At 43.1% G+C, this 26,812-nt stretch overlaps 1 protein-coding gene across 6 annotated transcripts in view; it reads right to left on the reverse strand.

The window, feature by feature from the left end:
• Positions 1-26,812, reverse strand: part of ltbp1 (latent transforming growth factor beta binding protein 1) — a 339,046-nt gene that overhangs the window by 135,840 nt on the left and 176,394 nt on the right. For 4 of the 6 annotated variants that reach the window (XM_043695510.1, XM_043695509.1, XM_043695512.1 and 1 more), the window contains 2 exons: positions 22,302-22,466; positions 10,456-10,698 (listed from right to left, as the gene is read on the reverse strand). In XM_043695510.1, the coding sequence (XP_043551445.1) occupies positions 10,456-10,698; positions 22,302-22,466 (408 nt within the window). The remainder of the gene's footprint in view (positions 1-10,455; positions 10,699-22,301; positions 22,467-26,812) is intronic. The other 2 variants (XM_043695513.1, XM_043695514.1) reach the window with 1 other exon arrangement.

The following is a 26,812-nucleotide window of genomic DNA, read 5'->3' on the forward strand; positions in this document are numbered from 1 at the left end:
TAGATTGGGAAGCAATAAATTTAAAGACACCTTAATCAAAAATGCTGCTGCTAACTGTTGCAGAATCTCATATGTCCGGACCAGAGGTATGCATACGACTGATGATAAAAAGGTAACTTGTGCCATTTATCTTTTACTCTTCATAAGTAACGACTTAATGGGAAGATGCACCGACTGATCTCTGACGAGAGAGTCCCCTATCACAATCAACCACTTGAAATCTGGCATACCCCTCGTTACACTGGAGCTATTCTCAGTACCAGAAATCTGGCAGTCAGTGCTACATTGCCCTGAGAGTCCATCACTGCCTACATTTTCCAAAACAGCATACTTGTTTGAGATGGGGAGAACCACAGGAGACTCCTGCACTATCTGCCTCCCTCTCCTACCTTTCCTGGAGGTAACCCATCTACCTGACTGTATCTTTGGTTCATCTCCCTTCCTGCAAATGCCATCCATCAAACGCCAGCTCCTGTAAATTCCTCATTGCCTCGAACTGCCACTCCAACTAATCCATGCAATCCGATGGGATTTGTAACCAAACACACTTCCTGCAGATATAATCATCAGTGGCATGGAAACTCTCCCTAATCTCCCACATCCAACAGGAAGAACACATCATGTTACCTACTAAAGGCCATCTTTGCAGCTTAACAATCTACACACCCAGAAAATAGCATTCTGAGTGCTCCAAAACACTGTTCCAGGCTAACTTAGCAGCTATGTTTTATATATTTAAAGTTTAATCAAGAGACAGAGCTCAATAAAAATATATAATCAAAAAGAACACACTATACTCACTATTGTAGATTCACAAAAAGAACTAGCCACTTAGCTGCTCCCCTGCTATGACCTTCTCTCACATGTTTCTCCAAGGTCAGATGTGAATTTCGCTCTTTGTTTATTTTCTTAGACAAACTCTGATGTCAGGAGGTACTTGAAATCAAACAGTAAAGGCAGTAGCTGTGAAGGTTCATTGCTGTGTCAGATAGCAGTGTAGGTTTCATTCACTTCCCATCATGTGGTCACTGTCTTTGCCTCCCTTCCTCTTATTTTAAAGTGTCATTGTTTTGATCATTTTTTTCCCCCAAGTGTTCCAAAATAGTGCATCAGTTTATAAAACAGTAGTTACCACTCCTAAAATTCGAGAAAATTAGTTCCAACACTGAAAATACCTCAAAAAAAGGAGCAGCACGTACAGCCACACCTTTTTACCATCCTCCATCTTGGATTACCCAGAATCCCCTACACATGTTGTACACATTGGAACTGACAACAGGAAGAGATAAGGACGAGATTCTGAGGAGACAATATAGGAAGTTATGCAGGAATTTTAAAAGGAGGTCCTCATGGATGGTAATATCTGGATTACTCTTGATACAAGCGAGTGAAGGTGCAAATGGAAACACAGAGCAGATGAATGCATGGTGAGGAGCTGGCACAGGAGAGAAGTATTCACATTTTTGGATCATTGGAATCTCTTCTGGGATAAAAGTGACCTGTACAAAAAGGACGGATTGCACCTGAGTTAGAAGGATCTAATATACTGGCGGGGAAATTTGCTGGAGCTGCTTGGGAGGATTTAAACTAGTAAGGTGGGGGAGTGAGACTCAGGGGGATGGTGAGGCAAGAGATCGGTCTGAGCCTGGTATAGTTGGAAAAATGAGTAAGTCAAATAGTCAGGGTAGGCAGGAACAAAGCAGAGAATGATAAATTAAACTATATTTATTTCAATGCAGAGGCCTAATAGGTATGGTAGATGAACTGAGGGCATGATTGGGAACATGGGACTGGGATATCAATAGCAATTACAGAAACATAGCTCAGGGATGGACAGGACTGGCAGCTTAATGTTCCAGGATACAGATACTATAGGAAGGATAAAAAGGGGAGCAAGACCGGAGGGGGAGTGATGTTGTTGATTAAGGATAACATTACTGTTATACTTAGGATGAATATTCCTGGAATACATCCAGGGAAGTTATTTGGGTGGAACTAAGAAATAAGAAAAGGCTGGTCACCTTGTTGGGAATGTACTATAGACCTCAAATAGTCAGTGGGAATTTGAGAAATACATTTGTAAGATCTCAGAAATGTCAGAATAATAGGGTGGTTATGGTAGGGGATTTTAACCTTCCAAACATAGACTGGGACTGCCATAGTGTTAAAGGTTTAGATGGAGAGGAATTTGTTAAGTGTGTACAAGACAATTTTCTGATTCAGTATGTGAATGTACCTACTAGAGAAGGTGCAAAACTTGACCTACTCTTGGGAAATAAGGCAGGGCAGATGACTGAGGTGTCAGTGGGGGAGCACTTTGGGGCCAGCGACCATAATTCTTTTAGTTTTAAAATAATGATGGAAAAGGATAGACCGGATCTAAAAGTTAAAGCTCTAACTTAGAGGAAGGCCAATTTTGATGGTATTAGGCAAGAACTTTCAAAAGCTGACTGGGGACAGTTTTTCGCAGGTAAAGGGATGGCTGGAAAATGGGAAGCCTTCAAAAATGAGATAGCGAGGGTCTAAAGACAGTATGTTCCTCTTGGGTTGAAGGCCAAGGCTGGTAGGTATAGGGAATGCTAGATGACTAAAGATATTGAGGGGTTGGTTTAGAAAAAGAAGGAAGCATATGTCAGATAGATGGAGTGAATCCTTAGAAGATTATAAAGGCAGTTGGAGTATACTTAAGAGGGAAATCAGGAGGGCAAAAAGGGGACATGAAATAGATTTGGCAAATAGGGTAAAGGAGAATCTAAAGGATTTTTACAAATACATTAAGGACAAAAGAGTAATTAGGATGAGAATAGGGCCCCTCAAAGATCAGCAAGGTAGCTCATGTGTGGAGCCGCAGGAGATGGGGGAGATAGTAAACGAGTATTTTGCATCAGTGTTTTCTGTGGAGGAGGTCATGGAAAATATAGAACGTCGGAAATAAATAGTGATAGCTTGAAAAATGTCAATATTACAGAGGAGGAAGCGTTGGACATCTCAAAATGCATAAAAGTGGATAAATTCTCAGAACCTGATCAGGTGTACCCTAGAACTCTGTGGGAAGCTAGGGAAGTGATTGCTGAGCCTCTTGCTGAGATATTTGTATCATCGATAGTCACAGGTGAGGTGCCGGAAGACTGGAGGTTGGCTAACGTGGTGCCACGGTTTAAGAAGGGTGGTAAGGACAAGCCAGGGAACTATAGGCCAGTGAGCCTGACGTCGATGGTGGGCAAGTTGTTGGAGGGAATCCTGAGGGACAGGATGTACATGTATTTGGAAAGGCAAGGACTGTTTAGGGATAGTCAGCATGGCTTTGTGCATGGGAAATCATGTCTCACAAACTTGATTGAGTTTTTGAAGAAGTAACGAAGTGGATTGATAAGGACAGAGTGATCTATATGGAGTTCAGTAAGGCGTTTGACAAGGTTCCTTATGGAAGGCTGGTTAGCAAGGATAGATCACACGGAATATAAGTAGAACTAGCCATTTGGATACAGAACTGGCTCAAAGGTAGAAGACAGAGGGTGGTGGTGGAGGGTTGCATTTCAGACTGGAGGCCTGTGACCAGTGGAGTGCCACAAGGATCGGTGCTGGATCCGCTTCTTTTCCTCATTTATATAAATTATTTGGATGCGAACAAAGGAAAATGGTTAGTAAGTTTGCAGATAACATTAAAATTGGAGGTATAGTGGTCAGCGAAGAGGGTTACCTCAGAGTATAATGGTATCTTGATCAGATGGGCCAATGGGCTGAGGAGTGACAGATGGAGTTTAATTTGGATAAATGTGAGGTCCTGCATTTTGGAAAAGCAAATCATGGCAGGACAGATATACTTACTGATAAGGTCCAAGGGAGCGTTGATGAACTAAGAGACCTTGGAGTGCAGGTTCATTATTCCTTGAAAGTGGACTCACAAGTAGATAGGATAGTGAAGAAAGTGTTTGTTATGCTTTCCCTTAATGGTCAGTGCATTAAGTATAAGGGTTGGGAGGTCATGTTGCGGCTGTACAGGGCATTGGTTAGGCCACTTTTGGAGTCATGCGTGCAATTCTGGTCTCCCTCCTATAGGAAAGATGCTGTGAAACTTGAAAGGGTTCAGAAAAGATTTTGGTCTGCATAGGCTGGGGCTACTTTCTCTGGAGCATCAGAGGCTGAGGGTGAGAGGTGACCTTATAGAGGTTTATAAAATCATGAGGGGCATGGATAGAGTAAATAGACAAGGTTTTTTTCCCTGGATTGGGGGAAAAACTAGAGGGCATAAATTTAGGGGGAGAGGGGAAAGATTTAAGGCACCTAAGGGGCAACTTTTCATGCAAAGGGTGGTGCATGTATGGAATGAGCTACCAGAAGAAGTGGTGGAGGCTGGTAAAATTACATAATTTAAAAGGCGTCTGGATGGGTTTATTAATAGTGAGGGTTAAGAAGTATATGAGCAAAATGCTGGCAAATGGTTAGGACATCTGGTCAGCATAGATGAGTTAGACTGAAGGGTCTGTTTCCATGCTGTACGTCTCTATGACTCTATGATCTGCTTCTGGGCAGAATATCACATTCTCTCGCAAGATTCCTTCATGGTCTAAGATCAGAGGTGGAGAAATATTACTGGGGCAAAATACAGGAAGACAGTTGTGAATATCTAACTATTCACAGCATTGGCGAGGAAAAAGGGATAGAACCAAATTGGGGACAAAATAAATACAAGGCAGTTTGGTTTTGCTTTCATTGAAAAGGAATGGCAAATGCACCCAGATATTCCCCCCAAAACGTTTGCATTTTGTGAAATATTGCTGCTGTGTTAATAATTTGTACACCAGTCCCATCTAGAATTCTGTTCCCAACAGACATTTGCTGGATCAACCAAAATATTAAAATAGTGGACCCTGTTGGAATTCTTATCTTCAATTAATATTTGATTGGAGGCTTTTGGTGCAGCCTGCCCGTTTGTCAGATTTTGCAACGTTTGTTAAAAGAAATTGTGTCAAAATGGCAACGGCATTTTCCAAATTGGACAACAAACACAAGGGCAAATGTCATGCGGCATCCATGTTTACAGTAGATTGAGAGAAATGTAGGGACATGAGAGGCCACACACCCCTTTACAGCACAAACCTGTTTTGGGTTTCTTTCAAATAGTTAATACTTCCAGTAAATCTGAGCTACTGTGTGTTTGGCAAAAGGGACCCAGATCTCTTTGCCATGAAATGACATGCATGTAACTGAGGCCACCTAAAACATCCAGCTTTCATCATTTCATACATTGCTGGTTTCGTGGTAAAGATAAACCATCAAATTTTAATGATCATCATCAACCTGTTATACGTGAGATATTTTACGGACGGAAATGTTCCTTAAAAAAGTACTGAATAAAATGGCTGCCGTGATCACCTGACTATAGACTGAGGCAGGTTCAGGAGAACAAAATGGAATAAATGAAAATTACTGTTTTATCTAAAGTCATTGAAACCAGGCAACTGAGTCGGGTTTCAAGAAGCTCAGATTGTATCTCCTATTTTAATTCAACCTGATATGGTAATATAATATATTGAAAATGAAGAGTTTTGCTGGCAAGTTGTACAATTTGGAAAGCTAATGAAACTAAACTCAGATGTACAAACAGAACTATATTTCAACAGCAGTTCTTAAGCGGCACAGCAGAGAGAAATAACATGGATTATCTACAGGAATAACTGAAAACCTCTCTCCCTCAGTTAGTCCTTAGCATCTCAGAAGACAATACTCGATGGAAAAGCAAAGTGGTAATCATTCAAAAGGTACCTATCAAACGTCATCACTGTTGAGGATACAAGTCAACCATTAAACGGCGGTGGTCTCAGGTTTAAATTCTAACAGCTCAGGGACTCTTAAAGACTTTTAGACCGTGTTGCTTTTATTCTTTCTGCCTATACCAGATGTTCTCCCATTTAAACTTATTACCTGTGTTTGTGGTATTTGATGTCACATTTTTAAACTTTTTTTCCTCAGGATTGGGGTTAGAAGGTAACAAAAGTTGTTCTTTCTTCCTTTCAAGGAAGCCTTGTAATTAGATCCTTCATTTTGATTGAGTTAACTATCTTTAAATGGCAGGTGAAACAAAAATATTTGTTGCAATTGACCAAGAGGGGATTAAAAAGGGAGCTGAATTATTCCTCCATACCTATCGTAACAACGTATACAGAATTTCTGATTTCACTTTTCTGAAAATACAGCAGCTTTCTGTAAAATACATTCCAGATTTAGAATGTTGCCCTTTTACAGTTTCAAAGCATTAAAGCTTCTGCATTCAGAACAGATGTTCATCTACCATTATATGGAATTAAATAGAGTAACTTCAGTGTGGTAGATGTCCTTGGACAGTTCCTTAAGAGTCAGTGGACATAAGGAAGGGTAATTGAGGAGAGGTAAGCAGACATGTGGCTAGAGGTAGACTTTAAGAAACCTTGCAAGTAGGCAGTGCAGATTCTAACCCCAGCAGTTCATCAGAGTGGGTCAGAGAGGGAAGGGTGGCCAAGTATAAAAGAGTCCAAAACAGAAGAATGAGAAGGCGAGATGTGATGTTATCTGGAAGAGATTCCAAAGTTAGGTCAGCCAACAATGGCAGACATTACAGAGAATGTGTCAACATGTTAATGAGGCAAAAGGATGTATGTTCACGCACAGAATGTTTCAATCAAAGCAGAGCTAAGACCTTTCTAGTGGACTACCCCAGGGAATATTTCCAGGAATGATTATATCTTTGAGCTCAATTTCATTGAAATGCCAAAGGTTTTATGTTTTAAAAAAATTGAAATTACCCTCTAGTGATAAAAATCTTGGCAATTATGAGTGTAATGTCACAGTAAGGCCTCATAAAAATTCCTCTGTCTGGAATTTCAATGTAAGCATTGGTATATTCAAAGTAGATGGTCTTTGTTGAAACAGTTGAGAGCAAAATTTGAAACAAATGTGTTGAGTGTTCAGGCAATAATATTGCAAAGCATAGGCTCAGCGCTGCATTGCACCTGTAGTTATTCCACATGCTAATATTTAGAGTCTTTGGGGAGATGGTGGTGTTGCGGTAATGTCACTCAACTACAAATCCAGTGATCCTGGCTACTGCATATGGGGACAGAGGTTCAAATCCCAGCATTGCAACTGATGCAATTGAAATTCAATTAAGTGTGGACTAGATAGCCAATGGTACTATGATACAGTGGTAATGCCCCTACCTTTGAGTGAGGAGGCTTGGGTTCAAGTCCCACCCAGTCCAAAGGTATGTCGTAACCTCTCAGAACAGGTTGATTGGGAAAACATCAACCAGAAAGCTACTGAAAAGTCCAGCTGGTTCAATTATGTCATTGAGTCATACAGCATAGAAACAGGCCCTTAGGCCCACTGTCTCAATGCTGTCCAACAAACACCATACTACAGTAAATCCCATTTACCTGCCCTTGGTCCATAGCCTGCTATGTCCTGGGATTTTAAGTACTTGTTCAGATGCCTTTTAAATGCTGCCAGAGTATCTGCCTCCAGCACCCTCTCAGGCAGCTCATTCCATAGTTCTAACACCCTCTGGATGAAATGCACTTTTCTCAGAACTTCTCTAAACCACTTACACCTCACCTTAAACCTATGCCCTCTGGTCTTAGATATGTCTGCCACAGCGAAAAGATTCTCATGATCTAACCTGTCAATGCCACTCATAATTTTGTACACCCCAGTCAGATCCTCCCACAGCCTCCTCTACTCCAGCCTATTCAGTCTCTCCTTATAACTGAGACATTTCATCCCAGGCAACATCCTGGTGATTCTCCTCTGCACTCTCTCCAGTACAAACATGTGTGGTAACCTGAACTGGATACGGAATTCTATTTGCTGCCTAACCAATGCTCCGTAAAAGTTATAACAAGGTTTCCTTGCTCCTATATTCTCTGCCCCAGCAAATGAAGGCTTACTCTCTTCAATATTAAAGTGGTGCTGGAAAAGCACAACAGGTCAGACAGCATCCGAGGAGCAGGAAAATCGATGTTTCGGGCAAAAGCCCTTCATCAGGAATTCGGACAGCATCGGAGGAGCAAGAAAATTGACATTTCGGGCAAAAGCCCTTCTTCAGGAATGTCGATTTTCCTGCTCCTCAGATGCTGTCTGACCTGCTTTACTTTTCCAGCACCACTCTAATCTTGACTCTAATCTCCAGCATCTGCAGTACCCACTTCTGCCTTAATCTCTTCAATACCCTGTCTACCTGCGCTGACACCTTCAGAGATCTATGGGCTTGTACATCAATGTCCCTTTGGTACTCAATACTCATTAGGGACTAATCACTCATTGTGTAATTCCTTTTCTTATTAAACTTTCTGTAATACATCACCTTGCACTTATCAGGATTAAATTCCATCTTCCATCGCTCTGCCCAATTTACCAACTGATTAATATCAGGCTGCAGCCTCATGATCAACATCAGCACTAATTTTCGTGTCATCTGCAAACTTACTGATTTTACCCTCTCTATTCACATCCAAGTCATTAACAGATCTAACAAACAGCAAAGGTCCCAGTTCCAATCCCTGTGGTACACCCCTGGTCACAGGTTTCCAATCACAAAAACAACCCTCCACCAAAGGGGCAGGTTGAGAAAGCAGGTCCTTCATGGTAACTTCAGCCAGTGCAGGAACTGAACCCCCTGCTGTTGGCATCACTCTGCATTGCAGATCACCTGTCCAACCAGCTGAGCTAACCGACCCCATTTATAATTGAAGTAATTAACTCCAGAAATGTAAATGAACGTAGAAAATTACTAGAATCGTTTTGTGGTGATCCTGAAGGATGGGGTCCCAGCCAGGAATACACCTCCCAAATTTAAAACAGGCTGACTTTCGAGAATCTTTGTGGATGCTGTGCTGAGAGATTCCTGGCAAACATCCATCCAGAATAGCCTGGAACTGATTGGAAGGGCAAATATTACTGGGCACTCAGTAGCTGGAGGGAATAGCAATTGTCTGTGGTATGACCAATGCCTAACACATTGCTGGCTGGCCTCCAAAGACAGAGGTTGGGGAAAGAATTAACCTGACAGCTCCCAGATGTTGTGTTTGGAATGTCACTGGAGCAAAGCTTGGAAACTGCAAAGAGGCCTCAGAGCTAATCCCGTGAATTGAGCGGCCAGCTACTGGGCACATGATCAGAGAAGGTATGGAATCTGCTTCTCAACACTCTCAAACAGTCTCGGATATGTCAGACAGACAGCAGAATCTCAGCACAAAGACATCCAGGATCCCCTTTGTAGTAGCTGTGACAAGGTCAGCCAGGTGGACCTCATCAAATATGAGTTCCCTGATCAGGGCTGTTAACCGGGTCCAATCAGGGAGCCCTGGCTGACAGATATAAACAGGCATATCAAAGGTTCTGTTCACTCTGAGAGCTGGCTCTGAGGGAGCTGGATCAGTGTGAAGGACTCTCCACCTGTAAATAAAAGGTGACTCAGTGATGGATACTGACCTCTGTAGAATTATTTCACTCTTGATGGAGGAATTTACCTTGAACTCAACCACCAACACTTCCAATTACACTCCCTCCAAAAAACACTCAGGACAAGCACAAAGTTCTAAAAGATACACATTAGACACGGCAGAGGAAAGTTATGCAGGTCAAAACATTACCTTTAGGGAACTAAACTACTCACTCTTCATTTCAATTTTCTCTAGAACGTTGGTGCAGACACAATGGGCCAAATGGCCTCTTTCTACACTGTAGGGACACTCCATTCTGTCAAGATGGAGTGGACCAAGCAGGTTAAAGATTAAAAAGATGGATTCAGAGAGCCCAATAGGTGGTGTTGAGTCACTACATTATGTGAACATTTTGAAAATCATCTGGAGACAATCCTAGCAATCCTATTCATAAATTCCCTCTCCGTGTATCACAGTAGCAGCAGAGGCTGTTTCTCAGGAAAATAATTACCCACAAACCAATGAACAAGTTTGCACTGTCCAAACAAGGAAACTTTAATGCAGGCTCTGACAAGAGACAGATTATAGAAAGTACATTTCCACTAGGAAACATAAACATAGTTCATTGGAAAACATGGAAGTCAAGTTACAGTCTGGAGATATCATGCATGTGTGTCCACACTGGAAGTAATCTAATCTAATTTACCTCGAACTATTGAACAGCAGACAAAACAAGCCTAGAGGAGTGCATTAATACCTACAAAGGAAATTAGACTCGAAGGATGATAATTTGCCTGCATCTTAACTGTGTACCTGAATATCTTTGATTAACAAAAAATAAATCTGAGATTTAAAATTATTAACTCACTCAGAAACAACTGCTACTTGCAGCAACATTCCACCACCCTGTCCCGTGGTTCCCGGTTCCCAAACCAGTGAAGAAAATGTCTTTCTTTATCCACGTTATAGATTCCACTTACTATATCCCAAAGGTTGATCAAAACACCCACAGCTTGCTTCTAACTGAGAAGATGCTTACCTTCTGGTATTAACACCGCTGGGTGTTGAGTCTCGGTTGATGGGAAAGCTTCTAAGGGCTGTTGTTCTGGTGGTATCTTTGCCGGAGTAGGTATCGGATCAGAGTGTTTAATCTCAGGATGAGTCATGGTCGAGTCAGGACGCTTCTGCACTTTAGTTTCAGACCCAGGCTTGATAGTCACCTTCTTGAAGGTTTGACTAACATGGTAGCCCATTCCACCAGGGCAGATTTGCTTGAAGGCAGCTGTTTTGGACAACACAAAATACAACATAGCATCATTTAAATTACTCCAGCTTACACACAGATGTATTTGCAATGCTGACTAAACATTTAGAAATGTTTTCTAAAGTCCTCGATATTTGGAATTTTCACAGCTAACTTTTCAAATGCCTCAAAAAAAATGAAGATATGATGTAAGTGTAGCAAAGTAAAAGGTGGCACAAAATTAAAGTCCGAGATCTTTGATCAAACTGGCTATTGAGTGTAAACCTACAATGCCAATGGCTGGCAGAATAAGCATGAAATATTTCTGGAAAAGCGCAGCAGGTCAGGCAGCATCAAAGGAACAGGAGAATTGACGTTTCAGGCATAAGCCCTTCTTTATGCCCGAAACATCGATTCTCCTGTTCCTTTGATGCTGCCTGATCTGCTGCGCTTTTCCAGCAACACATTTTTAAACTCTGATCTCCAGCATCTGCAGTCCTCACTTTCTTCTGACATATTTCTGGTCAACATCTGGACCTAAGAATTTTGGAGCCTCTACCATCACAGTCCATAGCTCCAGACTGCAATATGCCTGTTTCCAAAGCAACTCAGACTTCCTGAGAGAACTGTAGCCCATCAACCTCTGACACATTGACAGAGAGACATTAACAATGTGTGACAGATCTTGTTATGCATTCATTCTGATAAGAGGTGTCTTGTTCTGGATCATTCTACCTGGAGTCTGCCAAATTTTTGGAGACCGTTTTCATGTAGTAGCAGAACTGAAAGAGAGACATTGGGAAGGGTTTTGGCCCAGAACAGGGTGTGGAAATGGAGGTGAGCTGGGGTGCAGTTTTGTACAGCCACCTGGCAAAGCCAGTTTACTGGCACCATCCTCCTCTTTGCCTATTTTGCCAGAGACTGAATTGGGTCATCCAGCTACATGACCCTGAGCAATGGGCAACGCTTTAAAGCCAGTAAAAGCTAATGACAGCCAACTGGACCTTTCCAGTCAGCCTTAGGACAGCCTTCACACTCTGCATTGGGAGTGCAACGGCTACTGTGGATCTAGAGGCACATGTAGGTCAGATCAGATAAGGATGGCAAGTTTCCTCCTCTGAAGGACATTCATGAGCTAGATGTGTTTTTATGATTATGACTACATGGTTCCAGTAGATTCATTTTGAGTTTCACATTATATTGAATTCAAATTCCACCATCCACCATGATTGGATTCAAACGCATGTCCCCAGAACATTAGCCTGGGGTTTTAGATTACTAGCCCAGTGACATTACCACTACATCAGCGCCTGCCAATTCGCAACAGCTCCCTGCACCTTGGACCCCTCCTATTGAACCTCTAGCTTCCGATCTTTAAATGGACAGTATAGCCTCTTGCCAGTAGTTCATCAATCCAGACAAAATTGTGTCTGTTCTGAAGAAGGTTCACTGGAACTGAAACAGTAACTCTGCTCTCTCTCTCTCCCTCTCTCTTCCTCCACAGATGGGACCAATCCTGTTGAGTTTCTCCAGCTATTTCTGCTCCTATTGAGGTGTGGGATCAAGATCCCCACCTCCCCCATTCAATCCTCCAAAACCCCAAGTCGGGTCCAATGTGTGAACTGGTTAAGCAGCAGTGAAGGAGGCTTGAATGAATTCCTCTGAACCAAGGAACAGGAGGAGGCCATTCAGCCTTCTCAAGCTTATCCTGTCATTTGATTAAGTCATAACTGATCCAAATCTTAACATCATTTATCCAACTTGGTTCAACAACCTTCCAGATTTAAATTAAATGAAAATCCATCAGTTTCAGTCTTCACATTTCCACTTGAGCCACCAGCTTCAACAATGTTTCGGGAGATGGAGTCCCATATCTCAAGTAGCTTGTGTGTGAAAAATGGAGTATTGCTGTCGTTAGTAATATTTTCTTGGTATGGGGCGACCAAGAGTGTGGAGAGGTGAGTTTCTTTGTGGTCTTTCTCTGCCTCGTTGTTGTGGTTCTGTTCGCCGAGCTGGAAGTTTTTGTTGCAAACGTTTCGTCCCCTGGCTAGGCGACATCATCAGTGCTTGGGAGCCTCCTGCGAAGCGCTTCTTTGATGTTTCCTCCGGGGTTTACAGTGGTCTGTCCCTGTCGCTTCCGGTTGTCAGTTTCAGCTGTCCGCTGTAGTGGTTGGTACATTGGGTCCAGGTCGATGTGTTTGTTGATGGAGTTTGTGGATGAATGCCATGCCTCTAGGAATTCCCTGGCTGTTCTCTGTCTGGCTTGCCCTATGATAATAGTGTTGTCCCAGAAGGCAAATGTGCTAAACCCCTTCTGAACCACCCTGTCTGCATGTGACACATACTTCAAAGACCAGAACCCCTCGGTCTCTTTGTTCCATATCACTATCCGAGGCCCAACCTTTAATCAGTGTAAGTCCTGCCCTTGTTTGTTTTACCAAGATGTAATATTTTGCATTTATTCCAATCCAAAAAATCACAAACATCCTTCGAGTATAAAGGCAAGAATAGTATACTTAAGAATAAAATAAGTAAGGCAAAAAGGGGACATTTGAATAGTGTCCTGATGCAGCTTCGTTTGTGTGTGTTGGGGTGGTTACTTTCATAGTTTAGGACTTGGTCTGTGTGTGTGGCTTTCCTGTATAGCCACACACACAGACCAAGTCCTAAACTATACAACACCTATACAAGGTATTCGCCAAAAACGGATACCCGCGCAACTTCATCAACAGATGCCTATTAGCAGTGTTTCCTCACTGGAAAAGTGGAAGTCCTGAGGGAATTCACCATTTGCCAGGAATTACAATGGAACACTGCACAGAATCACGGAAGTGTTAAAGCACACGAGGAGGCCATTTGGCCTATCGAGTCTGCACTGGCTCTTCAGATGAGCATCGTTACCCACTGCCAATTTCCTGCCTTTCCTCCATTGCCTTGCACATCTAACCCAGATGGAGAAAGTGAGGTCTGCAGATGCTGGAGATCAAAGTTGAAACTTTATTGCTGGAACAGCACAGCAGGTCAGGCAGCATCCAGGGAACAGGAGATTCGACGTTTCGGGCACAGGCCCGAAGAAGGGCCTGTGCCCGAAACGTCGAATCTCCTGTTCCCTGGATGCTGCCTGACCTGCTGTGCTGTTCCAGCAATAAAGTTTCAACATCTAGCCCAGATGTTAACTTGTCCATTGCAAACCTAGAGACATGAACGGTTCAACACGATGTCCATCGCCATTCAGTAAGATCATGGCTGATCTTTCATGGACCCAGCTCCACTTACCCGCCTGTCCACCATAACCCTTAACTCCTTTACTGTTCAACAGTGTTCATCTTAAAAACATTCAGTGAGGTCACCTCAATTGCTTCCTTGGGCAGGGAACTCCACAGATTCACAACCTTTTAGGTGAAGAAGTTCCTCCTCAACTCAGTCCTAAACCTGCTCCCCCTTAGTTTGAGACTATGCCCACTCGTTCTGGTTTCACCCACCAGCGAAACAACCTCCCTACTTCTATCTCATCTGTCCCATTCATGATTTTATATGTCCTGCTGGAGCAGTGCAGAATGCTGAGGCCAGACAAGTGGGTATGCAAGCAGGGAAAGGTCAGGGTCACGCTTGTGTACAGATCGGAGTGCTCTGCAAAGCAGTTACCCCTGTCTGTGTTCAGTTTCTCCAATGCTGCGTAGACCACATTGGGTGCAATGAAAGCAATAGACCAGATTGGAGGAGATACAGGTGAAGTGCTGCTAGAACATAGAACATTACACACAGTACAGGCCCTTCAGCCCTCGATGTTGCACCGACCTGTGGAACCAATCTGAAGCCCACCTAACCTACACTATTCCATTCTTGTCCATATGTCTATCAAATGACCATTTAAGTGCACTTAATGTTGGCAAGTCTACTACTGTTGCAGGCAGTACACTCCACGCCCCTACTACTCTTTCAAGTAAAAACTTGGAAAGAGTATTTAGGCCCTTGGATGGTGAGCAGGGAAAAGGTGAAGAGGCACGTGTTGCACCTTCTGCAGTTACATAGGAAGGTGCCTTAAAGGGGACATTGGTGGTCATCGAAGAATGGTCTAGGGTGCCCCGGAGGCAACAATCCCCGTGACAGGCAGACAGGAGAGTGAGAGGAAGATGTGTTTGGTGGTGGCATTCTGCTGGAGTTGTCTGAAATGGTGGAGAATGATCCTTTGAATGCAGAGGCTGTTGGGATGAAAAGTGAGGACAAGGGGCTCCCAATCATGTTGCTGTGAGTGATGGGAGGGGCAAGGGCGGAAGCAGAGGTGATAGGTCAGATGCGGTTGAGGGCCCGGTCAACCACAGTGGGTGGGTAAACCATGGTTATGGAAGAAGGAAGCCATGTCAGCAGCGCTGTTTTGGAAGAGGGCATCATCTGAACAGATACAATGCAGGCGAAGGAACTGGGAAAATGGGATGGAGTCCTTTTAGGATGTGGGGTGTGACGAGCTGTAGTAAAGGTAGCTATGGGAGTCAGTGGCTTGTAGTGGATGGCAGTGGATAGTTTATTCCCGAAATGGAGACAGAGAAGTCAAGGAAAGGAAGGGAAGTGTTGGAAATGGACAAAGTGGAAGTTATAGAGGGGTGAAAATTGGAGGAAAAATGAACAAATTTTTCAAGGTCCAGGCGGGGAGTGTGAAGTGGTACTGAAGCAACTGTTGATGTACCAAGAAAAGAGTTGCAGGAGGGGGCCATTGTAGGACTGGAACAAGGATTATTCCACAATACCCCATAAAGAGAGGCATAACTGGGATCCCCATGTGGGTGCCCACATCCCCTCCCTTGACTTGGCAGACATGTGATGAATTAAAGGAGAAATTGTTCAATGAGAGAACAAGTTCAGCCAGGCGGAGGAGAGTGGTGGTGGATGGGGATGGTTCAGGCCTCTGGTCAAGGAAGAAGCCGAGAGCTCCCCGACTGCCCTGGTGGGGAATGGAGGCATCGTGGGATTGGACATCCATGGTGAACAGGAAGCACTTAGGGCCAGGGAAGGTGTCCAAGTGGAGGGTGAATACTGGATATGGACCATGTGCAGGCAGAAGGGATTAGTTTAATTTGGCATGATGTTTGGTACAACATCGTAGGCCAAAGGGCCTGTTCCTGTGCTGTACTGATCTATGTTCTACATCTTCATGTTCATTATATTGTTCTCTTCCAGCAAAGCTGCTTGAACAGCTCCATGTATTCGGGATTAGTTTTGCCGATTCTCAGGATTTGGGATTCATCGGCAAGGCCAACATTTCTCACCAATCCTGAACTTCGAGAGTTAACCACATTGCTCACGGTTTGGAGTCACACGTAGGCAAGACCTGGTAAAGGCAGCAGATTTCCTTCCCTACGTTAGTGAACCAGATGAGCTTTTACAACAAACCTGCCGTTCCCTTGATAACTGCCAGATTTATTTAACTTGCCCAGCTGCAATGGTGGAATGTCAACCCACAGCTTGGTATAGTTGAGGAACATAACCATTGTGCCACTGCAACCCAGTTAATACTCCCTCAATAAATGCCTTCACAGGAAACCTCTCAGTTTCCACCACTTGCAGTGCTGTTTCATCTCCATCTGAATGCACAGAACAAACTGGTCTTTGTCAGCATGAACGAAACAAAATGTAAGTTGTCTCCACATTGACCAGTCAAACAACATTCTGCTTCCCAGCTGTATCTCTGAAGTCCTGTCACCTTCATGTTGAATTTCGCAGGTGAGGGAAGGGTCAGCGAGATCCTCCGAGGGGTCAAGCAGCTCAATTCTGAAATGCAGAAGAATGGGGCTTTCTCCACAGGGCCATGTGGAAATGAGGTCTGGAGTCCAGGGTATGGTGTGGCTCAGCCAGCGGCGTTTCCCACTCACCCTCTGACCTCACATCCACGGAGCGTCACAGGCCTCGGAGAGGGGCCAAGCCCAGCTCATTCACCTCTCAGTGTGATTTTAAGTAGCCCTCAGTAAGAAAAGAACAAATCCAAATCTCAAGAAGTGAGTTGAATTTGTTCAGAAGTCTCACAAGTTTGGACAGGTTGAGGAAGTTACCATGACAGTCATCCACTTACTTCAGTGGACGTTTCCAGGATGAGTGCATTGTGCCAAGCCGTGCAACGAGGTACAAGTACATCAATATTTGTTAAAAAGTAACACAAATTTTAAAATTTAGTCATAATTTCATACAGTTCCGCGTACAAATTTTCTTGAGCCTAAACGTGGCATAGCACAAGGCCAGAATGCTTGGTGACATGACTGTTCAACTCTTTCTGTTATCAACCCAGGTCACGTTCATGGGAAGTTGGTCATGAGTGTTCACTGATGACAGAATGTGCACAGTGTGAGATGACTATCTGCACATTGTACAGGTTGTTGGAGCCATTTGTCTGAATGTAACATGATGCTAAAAATGCAGTGCAATATGATGTCATACACCAAGACAAAAGAGATCATTTGAACTGGGAGCAAATACGTATTTTAAAAATTAATCAAAAGTCAACAGGGAGATGGGGCTAAACAATGAAGCGAGGTTACAAATTGGCCACTTGGTTCTGAATCCAGGTTCTACTGAAGGGAGTGAAACACTCAATCTTCTGCCTGTTAAACGATGCCACAAAATGACGTGGATGGCACAATGATAGGTGGGAAGGCAAGTGGTGAGGATAACACAAGGAGTCTATGGAGGGATATCGACAAGTTCAGTGAGTGGGCAAAAGCTTAGCAAATGGAATAGAATGTGGCAAAATGTAAGGTTATGCACTTTAGCAGGAAGAATAGAAGACTTGATTATTATTGAAATCTGGAAAGGATTCAGAAAGCTGCAATCCAGAGGGATTTGGGAGTCCTTGTCCATGAACCACAAAACGCTATCATCCAAATTGAGCAGATAATGGGGAAAACAAATAGAACGTTGGCCTTTATGTCAAAGGAAATGGAGGATACAAAATAGGGAAGTCTTGCTAAAACTAAGCAAGCCACCAGTAAGCTCACACATGGAATATTGTGAACAGCTTCAGTCGTCTTCTAAAAGGAAAGATCTCTTGGCAATGGAGGCGGTCGGGAGTATGGAGATACTTTCTGAGGAGGCGAGGTCGAGTAGTTTAGACTTGTACTCACTACGGTTTCGAAGAATGAGAGGCACCCTGACTGAAACAAGCATGATTCTTAGGGGATTTGATAGCATGGATGCGGAAATTTTGTTTCCTCTTGTGAGACAGTCTAGGACCAGTCTCGGTACAAGCTCTCTCAGAGGACAGTGAATCTGTGAAATTCTTTACTACAGAGAGCTGTTGATGATGGGTCACTAAGTATATTCAAGGCTGAGATAGATTTTTAATCAGCAAAGGTAAAAGGCAGGAAAGTGGAGTTGAGAGTTACCAGATTAGCCACAATCTCATTGAATGGCATTCTTTTTGTTCTATGTCATAAGGTCTTAAAGACTTAAGTGGAAGATGTACAAAAGATAAGGACCCCTTCCCAGTGGGCATGGTGTCATAGTTCAAAACCAACTCATCACCCAACAAGCAGTGACAGTCTGATTCAAAGATGGGCAGCTGGGTGGCCAATGAGAAAGATTCACTCTGCTGTGCCAGTTGGGAGATGAGGTTTCACTCGGAGATTGACGGTCCCATTCCTGGCCCAGAGTAAAACCAGGTTGGCACTGGGTAAATCATTAAAACTTTGTTCTGTTTTTCTCACTTTCAAGAGGGAGGAAAATCAAAACTAAGTTTCAGAAAAGAAAAATACAGAGCTACATCTCTCAAATTCCAGTAAGGGCCTGTGAGCACTCTCGATTGGTAACCTTCCAAATTACCCATGTTTCGTCACCATGTACTGACCAGAATATTATCCACAAGGCCTGGGGTAGCTAGAGTCATATGATATGATTTGATATGATTTTTCATCCATCAGAAGCTGGGAGCATTGGGTAATGGCTAATGAACGCACCAAGATAACTTCTGGTGTATCTGGTATTGAGTTACGGGATACTCTGCATATTCTATCACACAGTCTGCACATTGAGGGGTTAGACGTTCTCTCTGTTGAGGCACTTTGGTCTGAGGATGGTATCAATGTCCCGTGGGAGACCACACAAAAGTACCACCAGCAACTCAGAACCTTGGAAAACCATGGAAAACAAATTGTACCATAGCTGCCTTGTGGCGTTGCCAAGGGAAATGATTTGTCCCTTTCTCCTTTGATGTGGCACTGGTGACCAAAGAGTGATTTGTAACTGGGCTGACATGGCAGAGATCAAACATGGCAGCAGGAACTGGCAGTGTGCTGTAAAAGATTGGGTCCAATGGTTATCATTATAGTCAGACTGGGAAGCTAACAAATGAATCACACAATAAGAGACAAAGCTGTTTTAGTTAAGCGTGCACTTGCCCTACACACCTCTTCAGTAATGACTATGCTCCCTGCATTATTCCATTGGGGAGGGAAGAGTAAATGGTGGCTGCTATCTCTATCAGTCCTTCTCAATTCTCCTCTGCTTCATCCTGTGCTGTTCCTCGTCATTTGCTTTGATATCAGCACAGAAGGTTTTATCCATAGGGAATGGTATGCAGCTTCTGAGAACCCTCGGTATCAGTAGGGTGTAATCAAAGCCCATCTGAGTAAGCCCAGGTTTGTACATGCATTTACATCAATAATAAAGTGTTTCCCAATTTGGCAGGGAATCTCCCCTCAATTGCCAAGCTCAGACACCAGTCACCTCCAACTCACTTTCAGTGGGCACTTGAGTCTTTGCCAATTCTCAGTCTGGGCTGCCCAGAGTCCATTAATACTCTCAAAGGAACCGGCACAATGGAAGTAAAGAGAGGCTTCTTAACAGGTATAGGAAAGACCAGGAAACACAAAGGAGAGCAATGCTAGAGTTAGTGTCGCGAATATACTCCAAAAAAACAAGGAGCAACTCACCTTCCCAGTGTCTGTCACCTCACACAAACCTGTGGTGATTCATTTGGATTGTATGTGGATGCTAAGTAAGTATGGCTTACATTTATAGAGTTCCCAAGGAATAGTGGTATAATAACATTTAAGATGAATACACGCATTTAGTTCAAATATGAGAGGTTCCTTTCATCTCTGAGAAAAGGTAGATTTCCATCCTTGCGGCTGGGCCATACATTATTGAGCTGAGCATGGGACTGTGGGTAGGGTAATGACGGGGTGAAGGCTATGACAGCCACTCTGTCTATTCATCCCAACCGGCCCTGCTCCTGTCCCAGAATTCCCAGCCAGGGTGGGCAAGGGGCGGTGAGCTGTTTACTGAGATTATAACACGAGACCCTAATCGAAGCAAGGGCTCCAGCTCCAGTATCTTTTCGAGGCAGTATGTGTGTGCCAGTGCCTGCAAATAATTTTGTTCAGCACTTTCACTGCGAGGTTGGATATTTTTCCCATCTATATCAAGGAGCTTTACAACTCTCCAGTACACTCCAGTGTGCAACTTAAGCAACAGAGAAAATAAAAATTCAAGGATTATGGGAGAAGGACAAGGACTATCTACATTGATCTTGCAAAGATTCTGCATGGATCTGATGGATTGGATGACTTCCAGCTGTGCTGTGTACATTTTATGATTAGAGCCACGCCGCGCTGCACTGTCCCCTTGAGTGGCTGGCAACGGCGTTGCCATGCCACAACAGAATCTCGGCCTACTTCTGTGTCCAGCTCTTCCTTCCTCCAGTTGGATTGCATCAGAATGCACATCACAGATCTCATTAACCACAGCACCCGTTTCTCAGGAATCCCGTTGCAACATGGGAGAAGGTTTTGCAAGTTCAATTGAGGCTGTGATCTACTGAGAGCAGCAAGGGATCTTGGAAATACGGACACAAATAAAGTGGTGGCTCATTAGATACGACAGCTTTTCCAGCAACACATTTTTCCACTCTGATCTCCAGTATCTGTAGTCCTCACTCTCTCCTAGCTCATTAGATATGGGTCATTTACTCCCCTCGCCCTGGCAGTAATTTGTTACAACCAGCCAATGGAGGAGGAGACAAACAAGAGGCAAGGCACACATGTACCCAACACAACCTTTTCTCCCAGATGTCAACATTAGTAATATTACTTCCAATTGTCAGCAGCACAGAGTCACAACAGTCAGCTTAATTTTAAAGAACACACTCCAAAGAAACAGAAAGATGTAAAAGATTTTGCTGTTAATCGAGTATGTGACCGAAATAGTTGGGTTTTTCCCATGAATACACAGTGTCAAAAATCATAAAATCTCCAGAGTGTGGAAGCAGCCATTTGGCTCATCAAGTCTACACCAACTCTCTAAAGAGCATCCCACCCATACGAACCACATCCCCTATCCCTATAATCCTGCATTTCCCATGGCTAATCCACCTAGCCTACACACCTAATGGATACTGTGGGTAATTTAGCATGACCAATCCACCTGACCTGCACAACTTTGGGCTGTGGGAGGAAACCCACGCAGACACGGGGAGAATGTGCAAACTCCACACAGTCACCTGAGGTTGGAATCAAACCCAGGTCCCTGGCGCTATGACGCAACAGTGCTAACCACTGAGCCTCTGTGCCACCCCATATAACCTGAAAGCTATTTGTGATTAAACACAAACACAGATCAAAATGGGAGCTATGTGGAGTGGTGGGGAGTGGTTTGACGTTTCTCTCTGGAACCTGATCACGATTCCTCGATGTTTCTGCTGAGTGCCGAACTGGATGAGGAGTTGTTCAATCAGACACTCTGTCTGATCACCAGCTGGGCTGTGCGAACTCCAAGAAAGTTTAAATCTGACTGGCCCATTCAGTTTAAAGATGACAGGTGAAATAACAATGGCCAAAAAGGCTTCAAGTGACAAAAATGTGTAGAGATGAGCAGGAATGACGTTATTCTCCCAGCACTTTCTATTAGAGATGGATGTGTGGGAGCTGCATTTCTAAAGGGAGTATGTGGATTACCCATTCCAGAACATTCAAGGCTGCACTCAGCAGCCAGAAACCCTAGTCACAGGATCATCTCCCAACTGGGAGTCAGGAATATAGAAAGGGGTCAAGCACCATTATTACTTTCAAGAAATAATTCCAGATCAGTCATCGCCATTGATCCTTCAACACAGTGTGCACAACTGACAGATGCTTTGACTCATTCCACTGTGTGATTCACAACATTCAGATTCCCTTTTGAAGGAGCGCATAAAAAATACAAACATCACAACAAGAACCATAAATGCCATTCTGAATTAGTCAGTTCCAAACCAGCAAAAGTTAGTCATGTAACAGGATAACAGGATCTCTGAAGGAAGGTGAGTGGATCAGATGTGCTTTTGTGATGACAGTATAACTGCGTGTACCAAATAAAGTGTGCACTTTGGGGGAAAACGGTTTTGTTTTGGAATAAATGAGCTCAAACATTTGTCTTGATCAGCATTTTAAATCTAATTTAAAGGGAGGTGGGGTAAAAGAAACATGGATGGGGTATATCAGCATCTGCCATTCTTAAGTTGTGTAGCAACTACGGTCTAGCAATTAAAATCCTACTCTTGGGTGCCACAGGATACAACAAGCATAACAGTAAAAAGCAGCCAGCAAAGAAAGACAAAAGAGCAGTATCTGTGAAGCGAAAAAAGAAAAAAAAAGTTATTCGCTGGTTTCTGCTGCCCTTACCTGTTCCCAGAATGGGACATTTCTCGCAGCTTGTGCCCCAGGCTTTGCCAACGCTGCAACAGCACATCTGCTTGCTGAGCTGCACAGACAGAGGATGCATGCACTGCTTTCCTGCACTGACAAACCGGTAGCAGGGCCCTTTCTCTTCAATTAAAAGATTTTCAGCTGCAGCAGAGAGAGAAAAACAAAAAAGGGAGGGAGGTTGCCAGAAATGATCTAAGAGAGAAAAAAAAACCTGCAGAAATTCCATCACCAGCTGACAAGGACAGAACAGCAAACAAAGCTAAAAATAAAAACAACATACATTAAGGCGTGACTGTGTGTATATACATATGTGCGCCAACATAGACACATTCGGAGCATCCTTTGTACCAGATTAAAGCCCCACGACATGAAGGATACAGGTTTTACATTGGCAACCATCTGACAATTACATGGAGTGTTAAACCTTATGAAAAGCAACATGCTCTAAGCAATAATAAGCAGGGTGTAAGTATCTTCTCACATGCATCTGTATTAGTACAGCAATAGCTCTAGCATTCAGGAATGGCAGAGAATTTCCATTACGCTCAAACCAAAACAAAATCTTTAAAAAACAAATACAACTAACTCCAAGGTCACTACATTGAAATGACTTTGTCATGCTGGCAGGACAAACCAAATCATTCCCTTTGGCAGGCAATTGAGGCAATTTTCTTCCTCATTCCAATCGGGGTTTGGTTAGTTATAATTGCATTAGACAAACTACATGTGCAGAATGTTTATCTTCTGTTAGATTGTCATTCTTTCTTGACAAACAGGCCCGTGTGGTGCCTAGCTAACATGGGACAGTATGTGCAGTTTAGTCCTACTTTGTCAAATACAATTGAAGTCATTCAGCATTCTCAAAGGATACCAAGCTTAGCCAAAGGAAAAGCTCCACTTTGACCTTTTGCACATCCCATTCCCACAGGATCCTTAAAAAAAGGGGAGGTAATTAAATCCTGAAATAGGCTGAATCAGACCTACGGAGCCAAAAACGAATTTTTAAAAAAAGCCTCGTTTTGCAAACATCCAAAACTAGGAATGGTGACATGGCCTCTGCAACAGACTGTGGAGCCAAACACTCCTACAGTTCAGCGTTCAAACCAGGCTCCCTCCACCACAATGGGTTAAAGGAATTTCGGCAGCACAAACAGTCTGTGCAGCCAATGAGATGCAGGCACTCAAAAGGTGTGGCTTCAATTCCCGGCAGAGGGAAAGAGGGTCAAAGCAGAACTGGTACCCACAACTGGCTCCAAAGTGACAGCAGCATTCATTCCACCATCATTGCTGCTACACCGCAGTCAAAGCCACAGCTTAACCCCTCCCCAGTAGTCTTAAATTTTGGGGTGTCTGTTTGCAGAACTTTATGGAGAAGTGGTGAATGCAAACGGTCAACAGGGAAGGCCCAGTCGTGTAGCTATCCACACAACTAATGCCAGGAAGTTTTATGAAGCATCTGCAACAACTACATTGGTGTCAGGCTGATAGTACGTTCTAATCAGTGTTTAGAATAATACAGTTGTTACCACTTAACATGCTGTCTTTGATGCTAATGTCCTTTCACAGCAGATTACCCAGTGTGGAATTTTATACAGGTGCATCCGTAAAATGTGGAATTTGGTTTGAACTTACACTTTGTCCATTTTACATTCGCAGCAGTGTTTAAGAATTAATTCACAACCATAAACTAACCCCAACCCCAGTTATATATAAATATGTTTTTAGTAAGGTTTCACCCAGTGTCCGTGAACATTAATGACATCTTATGTTTTAACGGCGATACAAAAAGAAAACGATTTGACCTGGGATTAAATTGGTTTTTCATGACTTTCTAAAGTTCAAGTATTCAATGCTTTAAGTACTTTGTCTTGGCAGATAGTTGTAATAGTGCCCTGAGGTTTGTAAGCAAGAAGCACAGTATAGTATATGGAGAGGCTGAGCTTATTCTGCCAGTGAGGAACACCCTATTAAAACCTGCATGATAATCTTAAACAACAGCATCTCTTCCTAAGTAACTTGGCTTCTTGCCGATCACTGCTATGTTTTGGCCTACACTGCAAAAGAACACTTATACATGCAACACAGAAGGGAGTCATTTGGCCCATCTTGTCCATGCCAACCCATAGACAGGAAGATACCCTTCCTGCACACAGCCCATAGCTCGGCAGCATACAGTACTTAAGGTGCAGATCCAAGTAAGTTTTAAGAGAGTTTAGGGTCTCTGCCTTCACCACTAAGTCAGGCTGTGAATTCCAGACACCTACCACCCTCTGCTTACAAAAGGTTTTCCTCACGTCCCCTCAAATCCTTCTGCTGCTTAGTTTAAATCTATGATCCCTGGTTTTTGAACTGTGTGCCAAGGGAAACAGGTTCCTCCTGCCTACTCTATTTCTACCCCTCTCAATTTTGTATACATCAATCATGTCAATCCTCAGCCTTCTCTGTTCCAAGGAAAACAACCCCAACCTCTCCAATCTCTCCTCATAGCTGCAATTATCCTGCTCTTCAATGTTCTAGTCAATCTTCTCTGCACTCTCTCCAGAGTATTTCCTGTCATGTGGTCACCAGAACTACACACGACACTCCAGTTGTGGCCTTGCCAGTGTCTTATACAATTCGTCATTATATCCCTACTTCTATATTCAAAACTCTGTCAATGAAGGAGAGCATTCCATATGCCATCTTTGCAACTGTGCACTTGCATGTCACGATCTCCCACTTCATCCACCCCTCTCAGTATATTCCTGTTTATTGTGCATTCCCTTTTAACAGTTTGACCTTCTGGAACGCATTACCTCATCAGAGCTGAATTCCATCAGCCATTTTCCTTCCCATTCCACAATTAGTTTGGAGCTTACAGCTCTCCGCCACACTATCCACTACACGACCAATTTTGTGTTATCTGCATATTTCCCAAGTATGCCCCCCCCCATGTTCAAATCCAAATCATGAATAGTATAAAACAGCAGGGGCCCAGCGCTGGGCCCTGTGGAACACCACTGGATACAGCTTTCCGTTTGTAAGGGCAACCATCGACCATTCCCCTTTGTTTCCTGTCACTGAGCCAACTTTGGATCCAATTTGATGGGCTTTTGCTTTTTTGACCAGTCTGCCATATGGGATCTGAACAAATGCCTTATTAAAATCCATATAGATAGCATCCAGTGCACAACCCTCATCAATCCTCCTTGTCACTTCGTCAAAGAATTCAACTTAATATATAAGGCATGACATTCCCTTAACAAAGCCATGCTGACTATCCCTACTAGACCATGCCTTTCTAATTGACAGTTTATCCAATCTCTCAGGACTGATTCTAACAATTTGCCCACCACTGAAATAAGACTATCTCACCTATAAGAGTTTGGCATTTCCTCTGTGCCCTTTTTAAAAAAAAGAAAAGCACATTTACATTTCTCCAGTCCTCTGGCACCTCACCTGTGTCTGGTGAGGATTGGAAAATAATTCTACAGAGCATCTGCTATTTCCTCCCTGACCTCATTCAACATCCAAGGGAACAATACATCCGGCCCTGGCAACTTATCCACTTTCAAGGATTCCAACTCCTTGAACACATCTTCTCTCGTTATGATTATTTTGTCCAATATTTCACACTGCTCCTCTTGGATTACTATATCCACATCATCCCTTTCTTTTGTGAAAACAGCAATGAAAAATTAATTTAAAATTCTTCCCATACCCTCTGCATCTTCATACACATTCCCTTCCTCATCTCTGATAGGTTCCACTTCTTCCTTATGTATCGTTTTGCTCCTTAAATACTGGTAAAACATCTTTGAGTTTTCCTTTCTTTTGCTCACATTTTTCATGCCATCTCTTTGATTTACTTTTTTTTCACTTGTTCCCTGTACTTTCTATACTCCTCTACGCTATTTGCAGTGTTGAGTTTTTTGTGACTATCATAAGCTTCCTTTTACAGTTTAATCTTCCCCTGTATTTTTCCAGATGAGTTGGTGGGGCGGGGGTTCCAGATTTGGCAGTCCCATATTTATTTTTGAAGGGGGCATGTCTGCTTTGTGCCATGAGGATCTCAGTTTTTCGCACCTCCCTCTGGTTTATCACTGATTTACCCTTTAGCAGTCCTGCCCAGTCCACCTCAGGCAAATTATTTCTAGGATTTATAATATTTACCCTCCCCAAGTTAAAAAAAGACTTTTATTCATGATTTATCTCTGTCCTTTTCCAAATACCAAATCTAACCAAACTGTGGTCAGGAAATGACCAACGTTATTAACGACAATATACCCAGCAAGTTGGAGAAGCTGAAAACCTCTTGTTATCTGACTGTGGCATCAGAATAACTGCTGGTCTATCACGAAGAGTACTTTCTTGTAGAATACATTTTTTCAAAATGTGATGTATCAAGATTTAACCAATGTCTATCTTCCAAGTCAGTGAAGTAAAAATTTGTTTTTTTTGTACAGATATGAATGAGATGTGAAAATTAGGACTGCCCTTCAAAGGGT

Source organism: Chiloscyllium plagiosum, chromosome 9 (assembly GCF_004010195.1).
Source record: "Chiloscyllium plagiosum isolate BGI_BamShark_2017 chromosome 9, ASM401019v2, whole genome shotgun sequence".
NCBI lineage: Eukaryota > Metazoa > Chordata > Chondrichthyes > Orectolobiformes > Hemiscylliidae > Chiloscyllium > Chiloscyllium plagiosum.